The sequence below is a fragment of the Lepidochelys kempii genome, chromosome 10 (genome assembly GCF_965140285.1).
Source record: "Lepidochelys kempii isolate rLepKem1 chromosome 10, rLepKem1.hap1, whole genome shotgun sequence".
NCBI lineage: Eukaryota > Metazoa > Chordata > Testudines > Cheloniidae > Lepidochelys > Lepidochelys kempii.
In genome coordinates, this window is record NC_136389.1 from 62,188,284 (window position 1) to 62,205,850 (window position 17,567).

Sequence of the window (17,567 nt, forward strand, 5' to 3'; positions counted from 1 at the left end):
TGCTCATACTCGGAAGGGTGTGTCTGTATAAAGTCTGATCTGGGACAGGGGAAGAAGGGGAGATGGTTTCCTGCATAAATCCTGCCCACAGTGGGGAAGGACTATCTCTACAAACTGTAACTAGAGTGGGGATGTGGTATAATCTGCCTAAATCCTGGTGCTAATGAGGAAATTACATCTGCATTAGTGCTGACTACTGTAGTAGGAGTGGGGTCCGCATAACTGCCGTTCATAGTGGCAGGGGGTGTCTGCAGAAACCCTGATCATAGGGGTTTTGTTGTCCTCCTGGCCTATGCTAACTAATTTACGCTAAGCTGGGCAGCCTGTCAGTCAAGCCAGCTACAGCTCCCTTCCGCACCTGTGGTGGCGGGATTTGGGGGAGGGGAGAGGAGTCACCCTTAGGCAGCAATCAGGCCTCAGTTGTTCTTGGGCTTTGTTGCTATAACAACTGAGTTCCTTCCAGGGCTCGGGGCCAAAGAGGAAGTGACGAGAGGGGATTGGCTGTTGTTGGGACACGTGACCCTGGCAGTGTTTTGACAGGGCAAACAGAGCCGGGAGGAGGGGGCGCGAGGCAGGCAGGGGGATGAGCGGGCAGAGGGGACGCAGGGAGGGGTTTAGAGGGGTCCTAGCGCTGCCCAGCCGCGGGGACACGCTTGTCCCCGCCGGGGCCCTCCTCCCTTCCCCCTTCTGGCCTTAGGTGAAGCCGCCGAGCTGAGCCCACGCCCCCAGCCCTGCTCCAGCGCTTGGCAACGCCTGGGGTGGATGTGATGCGTGCGGCCCGTTTGGCCGGAGGCAGAGCGGTGCCAGGCGGCGAGGAGGAGAGTTAGTCAGCAGCGCGCACAGGAGGGCGGGCAGGAGGCAGAGCCATGGAAAACAGCCCTCTGCGGCAGCAGCTAGAGGGAGAGGAGGGGGCCGTGGCGGGGGGGAGGCAGAAGTGAGGCGGGCGAGCGGCGGGCAGAGGCGGTGCCGTGTCTGGGGGGGGGGGTGTCGTGGCACTACTGGGGCGGGGGTCAGGTATCCGCTCCCCTCAGCCGCCGCCCCACACTTCCCCGCCCTCGGCCAGGGAGATGACCCTGTGACATCCCGGGAGGGCACGGGGCACGGCGGGCGAGCAGCGGCTGCGGCCGGGCGCGGAGCGGGAGATGAGTGTGGCTTGCGGCCCCTCCCGGCGCTAGCCAGGTGCCGGTGCCGGGCTAGCCCGCCCCGCAGGGGGCGTTGATTGGAGGGAGGGGGTGTCTGTGTGACAGGCGGAGCGGCCTGCGCAAGTCCTGTCAGACGCGGGCAGGTGGGGGGCACTGACAGGGAGCTGGTCGGGCGGACCGCGGCTGTGCGGTCTGGTATAGTTCCCGTCCGCCCCCCATCCCGGTATGCCAGGAGAGGGGCCAGGCGGAGCGGGGTCACTCATGAGCGGAGGGGGTGAGAGACGAGTCTGAAATCCAGGTCAGCCTTGGCTGTGTGAGGGGGCAGTGACTGCGATAGGGGGCGCGGGGATGGGGCTGCCCCCTCTTTCTGCCCCTTCTGCGATCGATGGTTTGAGGGGCTGCTGCTCGCCAGGAGCGTTTGTGTAGAGGAGGGGGAGGGCAGTTGGAGGGGTCTGGCTTCTTCCCCCTCCTGGAGCAGGTAAAAAGGAGTGGACTCCAGGCAGCCTGTGCTGACATTGGCTGTGGCCACAGTGACTCAGAGGCTCTTTCTGCTGAGGGGGTGAGTTTAGGTGGCAGTGGTGTGGGATTTTACCCCGGCAGGTTATAAATAGACCTGCTCAGTCGTTGCTGTGTCAAGGAAGGACACATTGGCAAGTTCCAGAGAGAGGGAAACTGGGCTGTGTTTAGCTTTTCCCCGCAGACAGCTGCTGCCACCACAATGAATGCAAGGAGGAGGCCTAGCTGCTATTAGCAGGATCTTGTAAGCCCTAAGGAGTGGAGTGCTGGGTTTTATCTTATTTTATTGTTTTACACAAAAATAAATACAAGTAGCCAGAGAGAGCATCAGAGAGTCTTCCAAAGAAGAAGGACAAAAAACCTTAGTCTCTCATTTCAGCGATCTGGGAAGAAACAGACTGGGAGTGAAAATGAAGCCTGAACGAGGTAAATGATTTATTAAGAGTTTATTTTTTTTTCTAATTTTAGAAACAGCCTGTTTTTTAAGGCCTTCCTATATTATCACTGATTCTGGTTGAGGGGGAAGGAGAGAATACAGCTGCTGCTTTGGTTCAGTCCAGGAAATACTGAGAAGGGTATAATATAAGGTAAGGTGTAGTCTGTAATTGATTAGGCAGAACTGGATATTGTAGTGGGTTTTTTAAAAAAAATCTTCTGTTTGAATGGATTAATTAATTTTACCAGTAGAGCTCAGGGAAAGGAAGCAGAAACTCACTGTGGTATACGCCTTTTGCCCTGGGAGATAGTATCAGTTAAACATCAAATAGAGTTGTATTCAGACTATTATCATACAATTGCAACATTTTAAACAAAGAAATCAGTCACAGATACAGTCAAGGCAATCCTGGCATAAGTCAGGTATATGTAAATGCAGGTAAGTGCAGCCCAGAAACACATCTAAAACAACTATAACTGTTGAAGAATTTTTATTTAGGTTTGATACAAGGGATTCTTTTTAGTAAAGAAGTCAGGTAAACAGCAGCAGGTTGAAATAGTCTTACTGTGTAATGATTGTTGCTGGTATTGATCATATTTTTCTATGACTAATCCATAGGCAAAATAAGATGCACTGACAATGTATCTGTTTCTACCACTTCAGCTGTTGTATACAGTATAACAACAGCTGCTGATGCCCCTAGAGTTAAAAATATGTCATGGCTTCTCTTCTGAACCATATTATCAGGGGTATATTGCTGTAAAAATTTGCCTCACTTAGTCAATAAGCAGTCTGGGAGCAAATTTTATTATTTGTCATACTAAAGAATTTTCAAAAAATCTTGCATAGCTGATTGTATACATTTCTTTTCCTTTTTTCCTGTTTTTCCTGCTGCTATTTTTTGTTTAATCTAACTGCCTTTTAGTTTTTAAAAACCATATATCTCTATTTGCCTGTAATATGAATAACTTTTTTGGTATTTGAGAAGTGTTTTAAAATAGTCTAGATATTATGGTGTTAAACATTAATATGCATGTGCAATAACTACTTTCCATTAAGCTTTTTATGATACAATTGCTAATATGGACCTTGCATAGATGCCTGTTATTATTTCTTACACTCTGTTACATCCTTTGTAGACATCATATTCTGCAATTGTATATTAAAAATGCACAGCACAGGTTGATTAGTTGTGTGTAAATTAAGATTAAAAACAATTGCTTTTAAAAACAGACGTTTACACTTTAAAACAGGTAGGTGCTATTAAGAAGCAAAGGAGCATTATTTTTTTTTGAAAGCTGACTGCTGCAAAGCAAGCTGTTTGTAGTGTGCCTCTTTAGACTCCAGATCACATGACTGAAGTTTGAAAGCTGTCTACCACCAAGGTGAACTCAAAACTTCCAAATAAATAATCAGATAAAACCAGAGAGTCAATATTTGTAGTTTTAAACTATTCTAAAAGGTCTAATTGACCTTTGTTTATGCTTTCGTAACTCATAACAGATAGGAAAATGCAGTTGTCTAGTTCATATTTTAAGATGTTTGTGGAATGGTTAATGTCTTTTAATCAGTATGATGTGGAGATGAGTGGATTTGTAGAGAAACAAGAGTGGTAAAATTTTTTTCATGGAAACTGGCAGTTAGTATATTGAGATTACATTTAATTATCTCTGAGAATCTTCAGACAGTATAGAATGTTCAGTAATGTGTTTAAACTGCTTTTAGATCAACAGCAAATGAAGGTAAGTTGGGGTTTTTAAAACAGTCATAGCTGTGTTCACAACAAATAGAGAATGTGAATAGCCATTTTAGTAAACGAATGTCTCTAGCTTAACTGTGTGCTGTTTGTTAATGTACTTGAGTAATACCATATACAAAGGGGGTTATGAAAGTGCTGCCTAAATGCCACATGCAGCCCACAGACGCTCTTACAGAGGCACGAATAATGCAAATGTTTACATGTGCTGCCTTCTGCATAGCAGCTGCACCACAGTAGAGCAAGCAGTCAAGTGTGCAATCACCTGCTTCCATTTGTTGCAAATTAATCGTGAAGGACACAAGACAAGCATTGCTGTCAGTTTGCCAAGGCCTAAATTGTGATACAGACCTCCAACATGTTGGACAAAGACCCATAATGAGCACACAATAGCTAATTGGAAAGAAGGAAATTTAAAAGATATGGAATAAACTTATTTAGCATAATTTTTGATAACTCCAGTTTAACTGTTGAGAAATTTTGAAATCTGTATTTTCAAAGTGTATGTTTGAGCCTTCATATCTGTGCACAGAAATGTACTGTACTTCTGCATTTCTGAATTGGATAAATTGTGTGTGTGGGGTGTCATTTGAATTGTATATTTTTTTCTGTAGATGTACATGCCTTCAAAAATCAAGTGGAGAAAAGATTTTTTTTTTTAATTAAGGTAATGCTTAACTAAGACTTACCCAAAGGGATTGAAAGATATAAATGTTTGAGGGGGAAAGAAGGAGGATGATTGTCTGACATACCTTTATCACAGTACCTAATTATGAGCTTTTCACAGAGACCAGGTCTACACGACAAAGTTTTGTCAGCATAGCTATGTCGGTCAAGGGTGTGAAAAAAAACTACACCCCCTAGCCAACATAGCTATGCTGGCAAATGCCCCAGAGTAGACACAACTATATCAACAGAAGACTGCTTGTATCAGCATAATTAATGTAATTCAGGGAGGTGGTATACTGACTGAAAGACTGTTGGTTTATGCTGTGCCTCCATGGTGGCTTTGCCAGTATAGCTGTACTGCTGTAGCTATACTGGCAAAGCATTTGTATTGTAGACAAGTTACCAGTAGAGAGGAATGGCAGACAGGGAAGGAAAGAAGAGGGAAACTAATTCTGATGTCACACTCTTACTAACAGTGGGGTTTTTATAGGACAGTAACTCTGAAGGGGAAGGTTTATGTGGGATAGAGGTTTATATGGGATAGAAGATCTAAAATACACAATGTGCCTTATAATGAGAGAAGTTTGAAAATTGCAAAGGATAAAGACAAGAAATGTTTCAAGGGAAGTGGCTGGGAAAAATGAGTATAGAGCTCCAAAAGACAAGTTCATGGAGCAATCTTGGAAGCTAGGGAAACAGTTCGTAGATCTGGAAGTGCAAGGAAGGATGTAGCCTCATCACAGTTAAGTGTGAGCCCTCATTGGCTGCGTCTTCACTAGACTTTTTCACTTAAACTTCACTGGAGCTCCACCACTGGGAGCATTAATGTAGGGAGGTAGCTGACTCCTTAGCTGCTGTCACCTAACCCTGCTTTCAGCAGGTCTAGATGACATGGTAGTTAAAGCATTGATAGCCACTTGTCTGTATTAGCATTATTACTTGGTATGTTGTTGCCAAATCTCTATCACAAGTCTTGCAATATTTGGTGTTTTTCCTGGAGTCATGTAATTAAGTAAGAATCTCAGATTTCATTACCAGTCACAGAAGCTACAGTGCGCAATTTTAAGAGAAAACAAATTCTAGTGTTGACAAAACTGTCTGTGTAATGTCCTAACTTATGTACAGAAATTTGCTTGCACAGATATACGGTTCTCTTGCAGTGATGGTGCTTGACCTCTTTGCTCTCAATAGGTACCTGCCTAGTGCATTCCATAAACTAGTTATTTTATATATAATTTAATTGAACGAAGTACCAACAAGATGTGCACATATACACTGAGTTGCTGTTTGGTCTTATTAATGTATTAACCCTTCTCTTTCCTTACCCATTTCTTCTCCAGTGTTTGTTACTCTTTTGTGGCTCATTTGTGACCCATCTCAAATTAGACTGTCAGTTCTCTAGGTAGGAATCATCTGCACCTTTAAGTGTTAATTCAGGGGAAAGGGGAAGGTTTCCTGGCTGACTCGCTTCTGTCCTGTCATCGAAGCAAAAAAAGAGGAGACCATCAGGCTGAAGATTATGCTCCTCTCTCCTTCCTCCTTTCCAGAGAAATCAAGATTGGAGGTGCTGAGTGGTCTGTTCCTAGCAGTTGGGTTGAGAGACCCCCTTATGTCTCTTTCCAGTGATCAGTGAGGGGAAAGCCACTTGTTCAGCCTTCATAGAAGTTTGGCCAGCCTTGTCACATTGAGGCTGTACATGAAAGATTTTCCAGTGGGCTGTAGGAAGAGGGATTGAAGACCAAGATTTACAGGAAGTTGGGAGTAGTGCTGGCCACAAAACAAGAATTTAGTGTTGTGAAAAATGTTGAGCTTTTAGAATTTTTCATTTTACATTAGAATGAAACTGAGACCTTTTGAAAAAAAATTTGTGGAGGTGGGGGGGAGAAACAAAACAGAACAGCAGATAGCCCATCCTGCACCTGAGAAACCTTTCCAGAAGAAAGTTTTGTTGAAACAGATTTATTTTGGTTTTAATTAATTGACATTTTCTGAAGAGAAAAGTTTCGCTGAAAAATTCCCAACCAATTCCATTTGGGAGCCTGTTTGCATGAGCACTTCTTCCCCTGGCCAACTGATACTGAGTGCATTTTTTTTTTAAGGGGACATTGTTAGGGGGGATACTTTTGTTTCAGGCATAATTTGGCTTTTTTTTTTTAATTTTTTTCTAACTTCACAGAGGGTTCCTTGCAAGTATTTTAACAAGTGGTGAATAGTACAGCAAATAGATCAAGTAATGAACAGACCTTTTAAAAAAAGAAATGTGTAATTAATTGCATTTTAGTGTCCTATACATATGACCCTTCATTTTCAGTTTAAAGCGATTTTTTACTGAAAAATTCCTGGGCTTTACAAAGTATTATTCAGTTGTTTCTGATTTTCACCCTACTTTTGTATCATTCAAATGTGTGTATATATGTATGTTTTATTAGGAAAATACAATACATTGCATGAGATATATGTATTACAATAATATATTTGTGTGTATATGCAAAGCTGCCTGTTGAAGTAAGGCTATGTATTAGTCTAAAAGATACACACAACAAACAAACAGGCACGCATGCAAGCTCTGAAGTGCGTATACATCTTAATGTACTGATAAATCTCATGCCCACCACATACACATTTCAAGCTGTTAGCAGATAACTGTTTAAAGATTTGACACACTAAAATGGGAAGAAAACCGAAATCTGCATCAGAATACATTTCAGAACACAAGGAAGTATTCAAAAGTTTTAAACAAACAAAAACAGGAGAAAAGGATGAAGTTGAGTGTTTGCGCTGAAACTGGTGTTGTCCAATTATTAAATCTAAATATTTAGAGGCTAATAGTTCTAAGTCTACAAGAGTAAACTGTTTATTCAAATGAAAACATTTATTTGGAGATTAGAGATGTATTGTTTTCTTAAACTGAGAAGTGGCATTATATTTTGAGTTCTGTTTTAGTTCTGCAGCAAACCACATTGATAAATGGAATTCAAAGCATTAATCTACTGAATACTTTTTTCTCCTGTCTTTCCATCCACCAAAATAAACACTGATATTTACCCAGAAAAAAATTAATAGTTTTTTGCACTGATTTTTCACCTGGTTTTTATTGTTGTGGTAATAAACACTGATATTTTCCTGGGGAAAATTAAATAAAATAAAAACTGAAAACGAAGGGCCCTACCTGTACAACATTGTAATACAGACCCCTTAATTTTATAATATCTACTCCCCCAATAAAATGGTGTCTTAAATACTTATTTTTGATATTGTTACATTTTGGAAGCTGACAGTTTAAAATGAATAATACAAGTTATGTAGACAACATAAACAAAAAGTGGAGGTGATGTTACTTCCTGTTTAATAAGGAAACTATCATTCTAAATATCTTTTAATTATGCTTCTGGCTATAGGTGCCACAGGTAAATGCAGGGAAGGGGAGATTGAACTGAAGGTGGTGCTGATTCCTGTTTAGTGGAGAAATTATTCTGATAATGATCAGTTGTGGCTCTGGTGCCATGGTTGAATGCAGGGAGGATGGGGATAAGATGATTGGAGAGAGGAGGCATGGGTGTGCTTTTTCTAATCCTAAGATTACTGTTATAGAGTAATCTTAAAAACCAGATGATTCGGATGAAAAACATATTGATGGGCAGTCAGAATATTAAACTGAAATTCCATTTATAAGGCATGAAGCCATCTAGGCTTAATCTATGGGGAAAACAGATTTGTTCTTGTAGTATGCAGTATACATATGCATACATGGTGTTAGATATCAAGGTCTTTTTCCTTTTTGTTGAGGAGTTGGGTTCTGGTTTCTTTGATTTTTCTCTTTAATATCCACCCCCTTCCTGCCAAAACAAGACTGTATACTCTAGTAGTAAAAGATTACTACAAAAGTTGGTTTAAGTAAAATTTTAACCATGAGATGATGGTTTTCTTTGTATTAATAATGAGACTTTTAAGAAGAAAATATTGGTTATTTATAAATGGACTTAATTAAAATGTTTCCTATTGTGAAAACTTTCATAGTTGAAATACAGATAAAAACATTTATTGCCTAAAATTGAATAATTTTAATAGTATTGAAAGGCAAACTGCTAAAGGAAATTGATAACTTCATCTGTGAGGTGGAAATTTTTAAGAATTTAGAATTTTCCCCTTCACCAGAGCCCTGGAGAGAGCTGCTCTGCTGTGGTTTCACTTTATATGTCTAGGGGGGGTGGAGTTGAGCTCGTGCTATCTTGGAAGATTAGGGTGACCAGACAGCAAGTGTGAAAAATCGGGACGGGGGTGGGGGGTAATAGGAGCCTATATAAGAAAAAGACCCAAAAATCGGGACTGTCTCTATAAAATCGGGACATCTGGTCACCCTAATGGGGATGGTGGGGCTGATGGGACTGCAACTACATGGGTTCTGGCTATCCAACCCATCCCCCATTTTGGAGGAAGTGCAGTGACTGGTGTAAAGGCAATAAGTCTCCACATCAAAGTGTCTTCCCCTGCACTGTTTGGCCTAGTCTACACTAGGTATGCCTGCAGACCCATTTAGTGTAGATGCAGCTTTTGCAGTATAAGAGTTCTTTTGCCAGTCTAGCTTATAAGATAGGCTGGCAAATGTATATTTTTTCTGGTATAACTGTGTCTACACTAGGGCTTTTGACAATATAAAAAATGTCACCCCTAAATGATTTAACTATCCTGGCAAAAGTTTCTAGTATAGACTTGATCTTACAGAAACCCCGTCGTGTGGACTGAGCTGTACACTGGTCTGTGGATTTGACCCTTATGACTTGATCCAGCACTCACTGAAGTCAAGTAGGACTTTTCACCAGGTCAGATCCTTAGGGTTCAACATGTATTGAATCTTAGGCATTGCTATTCTGTCGTTGATTTTAGAGGTCACATTTAAGTCATTAGGCGAGCTGAGTGACTGCCAGGCCCAAATTACTTGCCTTACAACTTTTGCTGATTGACTTCAGTTTAAAGTAGACTATAGAATAAAATTCCGCTTCCTAAAATCAGCAGTATTCTCTGGAATAGGAATAGTGTCACCTGATTGTCACTTTGTGTTGTCACTTTTTACTACAGTACCTTTGTTGAAAGACTTTGTCCCTTCAGCACTTCACGCTGGCAACTGTGTTTCTCTGGTAGTTTTGAGAAAGGACTACCTCAGTACCTCTGTTAGAAAGGTTCTGAAAATGGATTTATTCTCTAATTGCACCATCAACACACAGTGCACATCTATCTATCAGTGCAATAATTAGTCAATAGAAAAATATACTTTCATTGCAATTAACTTTTTAGTAACTATCTCCTCCGTCCTGATGCAGTAACTACTAGCTAAAGTCTTTCAAATTTTGAAAAACAATGACTTGAAATAGCTTTTAAGGTATGATAGAAAGTGTTCTATCTTGGCTTTACATTGTTCACATAACTTACTGTTTGTGTTTAAGGGCTTTTATATATTACGGCCAACTTAAGTCTTCAAACATGTAGTGTAGTGGTCTCAGAAGTGCACATACAGTTCCATGGTCACTTTTGCACTTGTAATTTCTCAAGTAAATCAGACTTCATGCATAAATAGGCTATTAAGCACATAAACAATTTGTGTGAATGCAAATTAAGCAATATGGGGCGCTGTGTGTGTACAATCTCACTTCTAGTTACTGAAAATTCTCCATAACATCCACACCCCCGCCCCTTTGGCCTTTTCATTCTTCCTTTGGTATATCTGCCGTTATACACAGTAAACAATGTACACTCCTACTTGGATTATATACACAATTTGCTGGTACTAAAATTCTAAAAGAGACTTTTTAAAAGGCTTCCTGTAAACAAACAGTAATTTAATTAAATGATATGACCATCTCAAATGTTCTCCAACCACTTTCATTTAATTATACGAGTTATTTTGACCAAATCAAAATTCTGACACTTATAATTTTGCTCATCATATAGTTTAAATGTATAGATTTTTGTTTTAATTTGTTATGGTAGATTTTGTAGCTATGAATATTGGCCTAACTTTTAATGTTAGCAGCTTTAAACAATTTTAGAACAAAAACTGTTCGGCACTGTGCCAGAGAGCCTTCTAAAATTATAGGTTTCAGAGTAACAGCCGTGTTAGTCTGTATTCGCAAAAAGGAAAGGAGTACTTGTGGCACCTTAGAGACTAACCAATTTATTTGAGCATAAGCTTTCGTGAGCTACAGCTCACTTCATCGGATGCATACTGTGGACTTTTTGTGTGTATATAATATCATCTTCTACACTTTCCACAGCATGCATCCGATGAAGTGAGCTGTAGCTCACGAAAGCTTATGCTCAAATAAATTGGTTAGTCTCTAAGGTGCCACAAGTACTCCTTTTCTAAAATTATGTAGACCTAAAAAATGAAACCGTAATAATGGTGAATAGAGGGGCTGTTTCTAAAAAGGGCTTGGGGAATGTAGAGAGAATAACTACGTATGCAGTCAGGTAGGTGAATAAAGCACTTCAGGTAGCAAAACTGGGAGGAAACCTAATTTGTGTTCTGAACATGATCACAGTCTCATTGCAAATAAATACAAAATCATTGTGTGTATAGTTTTATCAGCAATGATTCTGAAAAGAACAAATTCAAAATAATGGAGCTTGTTTCCATAACACTGTTTCCATCTGAACTATTTAACTGCACCACTGGGTGCATAATATTTTTGGTCACATGCTCTGGAATATTTTACTAGCATGTACTCTTTCAAGATTTTCTGTGCCACATAAGAAATCTCTCATGGATGAAGAAGAAAAAGTATGCACAACTAATCAGTGCTCTGTTTCCTAATTTGTTATTTCTCTAGAGTTCTAACATCCTAAACCTAATATGCTTGTGATACTAACTGCGAAAAACTACATTGATGCTGCACTGTTAAAATCAGGACATACAAAAATTAGGGACCTAACAGCAATGTTAACTAATTTGTTGGTAACTGTCTATTTAATAGTGCATTTTTTTTTTTTAAGTTTCAGTGAGACTGTCCAAGAGGAGGGGTGGGAAAACCTTAGGGTTACACTTGAACAGGAGGAAGAGGTAAGATATTTAGATATATTTCTAGTTATAGAAATATAATTTGACTCACTAGTTAATACCATTAGTATAGCAAAAAAGATTCAGATTTATAGTCACCTTAAAGTCAAAGATTGCTAATTTCTGGTAAGAATAAGGAAAAGTTGGAATGTGTTGGTTGGTGAGGAAAAGCATAGACGATTTACTCACTCATATTAGAAAATCAAAAAGCTATAGAAACATGGTCTAGTGGATAGGGCATAACGCTGTGAATCAAGAGACCTGGGTTTCTGTTCCTGGCTTTGCCATTGACTTGCTGTGTGGCCTTGAACAAGTTCCTTCACCCCTCTCTGCCTCTATTTTTTCTTCCTACCCTTTGTCTGTTTGATAAATTCACTGTAAGGTCTTCATAGCAAGGACTATATGTGCCTGTTTGTTTGTACAAAACCTCATTCATGGAGTCCCAATCTCAGATGGAGCTTCTTGGGGCTATCATAATACAAATGATAAATCTAATGGTGGATTGGAGGCATCAACAGATCTATATTTCTATTACTATGCTTTCAGAAGTCCTACTGTAACTACTTGATCAGCAAGAGGCATGCATGTTTTAGACCTTAGAATGATTTTTAAATATTCTTCCATGAAATATTGCATTAACCATTCTGCTTTAATATTACATTAGTATTTTAAAAAATAATCTCTTTAATAGTTTGTACTTAATGTCATTTAAGGCCCTAATGTGCTTCCACTGAGGTCAGTGGATTTTGCCATTATGTTCAGTGGCAGTAGGATTAGGACCATAGTGATCCCATTTAGGCTTTGAAGTTCACATCTCAGAATATATCTTCACTGCAGAGTTCACTTGGGTGATTGGCACTCAGCTTGGCCTGGGTGTGAGCATCCACACTTCAAAGCCGTACCCAAGATACTGGGTCTTTACTGGCACTGCACTCACTTGTGTGTGTTGCTAGACTTCTGGGGGCATATCCTGTAGCTCTTTATGCTGAGACACTCTGATTTTTCCCAGTGAATTGTGGGAAAACTTGTCTGTCATTTTAAACACACAGGGGAATTGTGAGAGGGCATTGGAGGACTATTTGCACTTGAGTGGTTTAGCTTGCATCCTTGCTGCAAAATGGAGATGCTGGCAGCTCGAGTGAAAGTAGAACCCAGGCTGTAGCTCAGACCACCAACTGTGCCAGTTCTCCTGGGTTGAAAGCACCACTAAACTCAGGCAAGAGGGTTTTGTGTGTGAATGGAAGGGACGTTAGAGAAAAGACTTGAGTTACTTTTCCAGTGAAGACGTGAAATGTGTGGGCAAGGAGGAAAGGGTTAGTTTTCACCATGTCAACTCCTGGTTGTTTTGTCTCAGCATTTTTTGTAAGTCGGGTAAACTGGGCAGCAGTACGTTTACTTGTCTGTGTCTTATGAATTTTCAAAATGCAGCCACAACTGAAGAGAACTTCCTGACCCCATCCCAAAGTCTCTGCTTTGTCTTTCTGCTGGGGTTGTCTGATGGCAAGGTTCCTCCCCCTCCCCCCAAAGGAATTTTACTGTGGGGAAGGGAATTTCACATCAGTAGTTACTGAGTAGGGACTAGACTATTGGGATCAGCCTGAACAAAGAATGGGTAGTGAGATCACAAAGGATGATAAGATTAATTACTGTTCTGCTAAAATAATGGCAGATACCTACTGAGCCTGCTCAGAAGTGAATTTCCTGTCTGCCCCCGCAATGATTTTAACTTTAATTTGCACTTTTCTTCCCCCAAACCTAATAAAGTACACAGATTTTATTAAGGATATTATTCATGCCAGGTTTCAAACTTCAGATGTTACTTTTCAATAAAAACAGGATTGGGTTGGTTTTTTGGGGTTGTTTTTTTTTTTTTTTTTTTTACATTGAGAGGAAAAATGTTTCTCCCTTGCCTCTCCATTTCAGTACTTATAGCTTAAAAAGGGTCAAAGGGATTCTGTTCAAATTTCATCATTGAACAGAGACCAAACATGGAAAATTGAAGCCCAGAAGGAATACATCTGGAAAGTTAGGAATATGAAAAGAGGGGTGAAAAACAGTTGCTGCCATAACTACAGTAATAACTATTTTCATGCAGTACTTGGAATGTTCAGATATAACAACTGCAGATGGACCATAGAGGTAGGAGGAATATCGAAGACAGTAGTTTCAAAGGAAAATTTAATTCTAATTCCTTTAGGGGTGTTTGGATTTTTTAAAAATGTAATTTGAAAACCACTTATGTTCTAACGCTGCAAAAAATGTATAATTGTTGAAGACTCATGCTGTGCCTTGAAATGAGCTTTGTTTAGAAACTTACACACACTCATGTGTATACACATGAATACATGAGGCCTTGTTACGTAATATGTATCTTTTGTACAGCATTGAACCATACTTATTTCACCTGGAAATAATTTAATAAAACTTATTTTCTATCAACAAAATATAATATAGTAATTGAAGGAGGCCAACGGCCGAGAAGTCTAAGAAGTGGTCATTAATGACCTTTGTAGAGAGAGGTTTTGCCGAAGTGTAGAGGAAAAAGACAGATTACAATAATTCAAGAATAGAGTAAGGGCTTGTCTACACTTAAAGCACTATAATAGCACCAGGGTTGCCAAGTGTCCGGTTTTTGACTGGAATGCCTGGTCAAAAACGGACCCTGGTGGTGCTGAGTGGGCCATTAAAAGTCTGGTTCGCAGTGCAGTGGGGTCCAGGGCTAAGGCAGGCTCCCTGCAGGTCCCCAAAGTGGTTGCCAGGTCCCTGCGGCCCCTAGGTGCATGGGCTGCCTGGGAGTCTACGTGTGCTGCCCTCACCCCAGGTGCCAGCTCCGCAGCTCCCATTGGCTAGGAACCGTGAACAGTGGGGGCGGCACCTGCAAGCGCAAGGACGGCACATGGAGCCTCCCTGGCTGCCCATACACCTAGGGACTGGACGTGCTGGCCACTTCCTGGGAGCCACGGTAAGTGCCACCAGGACCCTGCACTGCTCACCCCAACCCCCTCTCCTGAACCCCAAAACCCTCATTCCTGGCCCCACCCTAGAGCCCACACCCCCAGCCGGAGTCCTCACCCGCCAGCACCCCCAACCCCCTGTCCCAGCCCGGAGCCCTCTTCTGTACTCCAGCCCCACCCCAGAACCTGCACCCCCTCCTGCACTCCAAACCCCTTGGCCTCAGCCCGGAGCCCCGTCCTGCATCCCAAACCCCTCGTCATTAAAGGTAGAGGACAAGGAGCTTGATGAAGGAAAGAATAGGGAAGAGGAAACTGAATGCAGTCTAATATTAATCTAACGCTTCAAGGTTAAATGTTTCAGTTTCATTTTAATAGCCTTGTATTGGTATTCGTCAATTATTGTTCCATAATGTTCAGTTTTTGTGTGTGTGTTTTTCTTTTTTTGGAAAATGCTTGTGCTGAGTGGTTAAAATTCACTAAGCTCAGCATGGCTTCCTATTATTGTACTTCTTTTGTTTGGGTATACTGTTCAGGCATTGAGACGTGTCAGTAGTTGTGTTGTTATGAGATGATATATTTTGGATGCGTTAGAAGGCACAGTTAAAGTATGTTGCCTGATGTGCAGTTGCAGACATGATGCATACAATGTGGCCTGGTCTACATTGACTACTAAGTCATGGCAAGTATCATGTCAGCTAATTTTAGTTTTTCATAATTGTTTTGCAACACAGTAAAATTTAGTAGCATAGCAAAGTTGCTATTGAGACTGCATCTAGACTACCACATGCATTATTGAGCTCTGCAACATTAGAAATATCTTAACAAATTGGATTCATAAGAAGAGCAACAAATGATTAAAGGGCTGAATAGACTGACCTGTGAGGAAAGATTAAAATCAAAATATGTATAGTATGGCCAGATAGCTACTAAGACAGCAAGTCTTTAAAGAATGTAAATACCAAGTAGATCTAAGAATTAGAGTAGCGCAAAGAGGTATGAGAATGAATAATGGGACGAAAAATTTCCTCACCCAGTGTGTGTTCTAATGGTAAGAACTGTTAGACTGTAATTGTCTTCCACTTGAGTCATTTTAAAACTGGACTAGACAAAGAACTAGAATCTGTTTTAGGAAGTAAGTTTGCATTGGCTGGGATGTAGACTTTGGGATGTCTATACTGCAAAGAAAAACAAGTCTGGGTGAATTGACTTGGGTTCTCTGAGCCTGGGCTCCTGGGCTAAAATAGCAGTGTAGAAGTTTGGGCTTGTGCTAGAGCCCAGGCTCTGAAATCCAGGGAGGGTCTCAGAACCTGGGTTCCAGTCCAGGCCTAGAAGTCTATGCTGCTATTTTTAGCTCTACAGCCCCAAATCAGTGAGGCTGAGTCAGTTAATCTGGGCTCTGACACTTGGTTCCCCAGGTTTTCCTTTGCAATGTGGATGTGCCCTAGAAGACTTTACAAGTCTTTTCCATTTCAAATTTCAGTAAGACTATGAATTTTACACAGATGCTCGTGGTTATTTAAAAAAAAACAGAAAACTTTTGTGCCATGTGCATGGATATATTAGGTGGGTAAATGCTCTAGTTACACATGCAAACAAAATATATATATAATATATATATATAAATAGAAATGAAGGACTAGTACAATCCCCTGTAGTACAATGCACTGAGAGAGGACTAAGTATTGTCTAGAGACCATCCGTGACAGGTGTCTGTCTAACTTGTTCCTAAAAACCTCCAATGACTGAGAATCTACAACAGTCCTAGATAATTTGTTCCAGTGTTTAACTACCCTTACACTTTGGAAGTTTTTCCTAATGTCTAAACCTAAATTTCCCTTGCTGCAATTCAAGCCCATTACTCTTTGTCCTGTCCTTACCTATTTGAAACTGTTGTCATGTCCCCCCTCAGTCTTCTCTTCTCTAAACTAAACAAACCCAGTTTTTTCAATCTTTTCTCATAGGTCATGTTTTCTAGACTTTTAATCATTTTTGTTGTTCTCCTTGTTGTCAAATTGGAGAAAATCCAATCTTTCCCAAAGTGTGGTGCCCAGAACTGGACACTGTACTCCGGTTGAGGCATTACCAGTGTTGAGTAGAGTGGAAGAATTACTTCTCACGTCTTGCTCACAAAACCCCTGCTAATACATCTCAGAATGATGTTCACTCTTTTAGCAACAATATTCCATTGTTGACTCATATTTAGTTTGTGATCCACTATAAATGCCAGATTCTTTTCTACAGTACTCCTTCCTGAGCAGTCATTTCCCATTTTGTATTTGTGCAGTTGATTATTCCTTCGTAAGTGTAGTACGTTGCATTTGTCCTTACTGAATTTCATCCTATTGATTTCAGACTATTTCTTCAGTTTGTCAAGCTCATGTTGAATTCTAGTCCTGTCCTCCAGAGTGCTTACAGCCCCTCCCAGCTTGGTATCATCCACACACTTTATAAATGTACTCTCTATGTCATTATCCAAATTATTTACAAAGACATGGAATAGAACTGGACCCAAGACAGATTCCTGAGGGACATCACTCGATATGCCATTCTAGCTAGACTGTGAACCACTGATAACTACTCTCTGAGTGTGTTTTTTCCAATCAGTTGTGCACCCACCTTAAAGGAGGTTAGTCTAGGCTATGTTTCCCTAGTTTGTTTATGAGAAGCTCACGTGAGCCAGTATCTAAAGCCTTACTAAAGTTGAGATGTATCACATATACTGCTTCTCCCCTATCTATAAGTCTTTTTTACCTGATCAAAGGAGGATGTTAGGTTGGTTTGTTTTGAAAAATCCATGTTGACCTTTACTTATCACTTTATTGTCTTGTGGTCACAAATTGTTGATTATTTGCTCCATTTTCTTTCTGGGTACTGAAATTAAGCTGACTGGTCTATAATTCCCTGGGCTGTCCTTATTCCTCTTTTTATAGATAAGTGCTATATTTGCCATTTTCCAGTACTCTGGGATTGTTTCTGTCCTCCATCAGCAATAATGGCTCAGAGGTCTGTTGATATGTGAAAATTGGGTAACTTTTCTTACACG

The 17,567-nt window shown here is 40.7% G+C and overlaps 1 protein-coding gene across 1 annotated transcript in view; it reads left to right on the forward strand.

The window, feature by feature from the left end:
- The first annotated feature begins 992 nt into the window (after positions 1 to 992).
- ATOSA (atos homolog A) overlaps positions 993 to 17,567 on the forward strand; it is a 53,299-nt gene continuing 36,724 nt past the window's right edge. Inside the window, exon 1 of the mRNA XM_073303840.2 lies at positions 993 to 2,084. Coding sequence (XP_073159941.2) covers positions 2,069 to 2,084 — 16 coding nt within the window. The 5' untranslated portion in view covers positions 993 to 2,068. The remainder of the gene's footprint in view (positions 2,085 to 17,567) is intronic.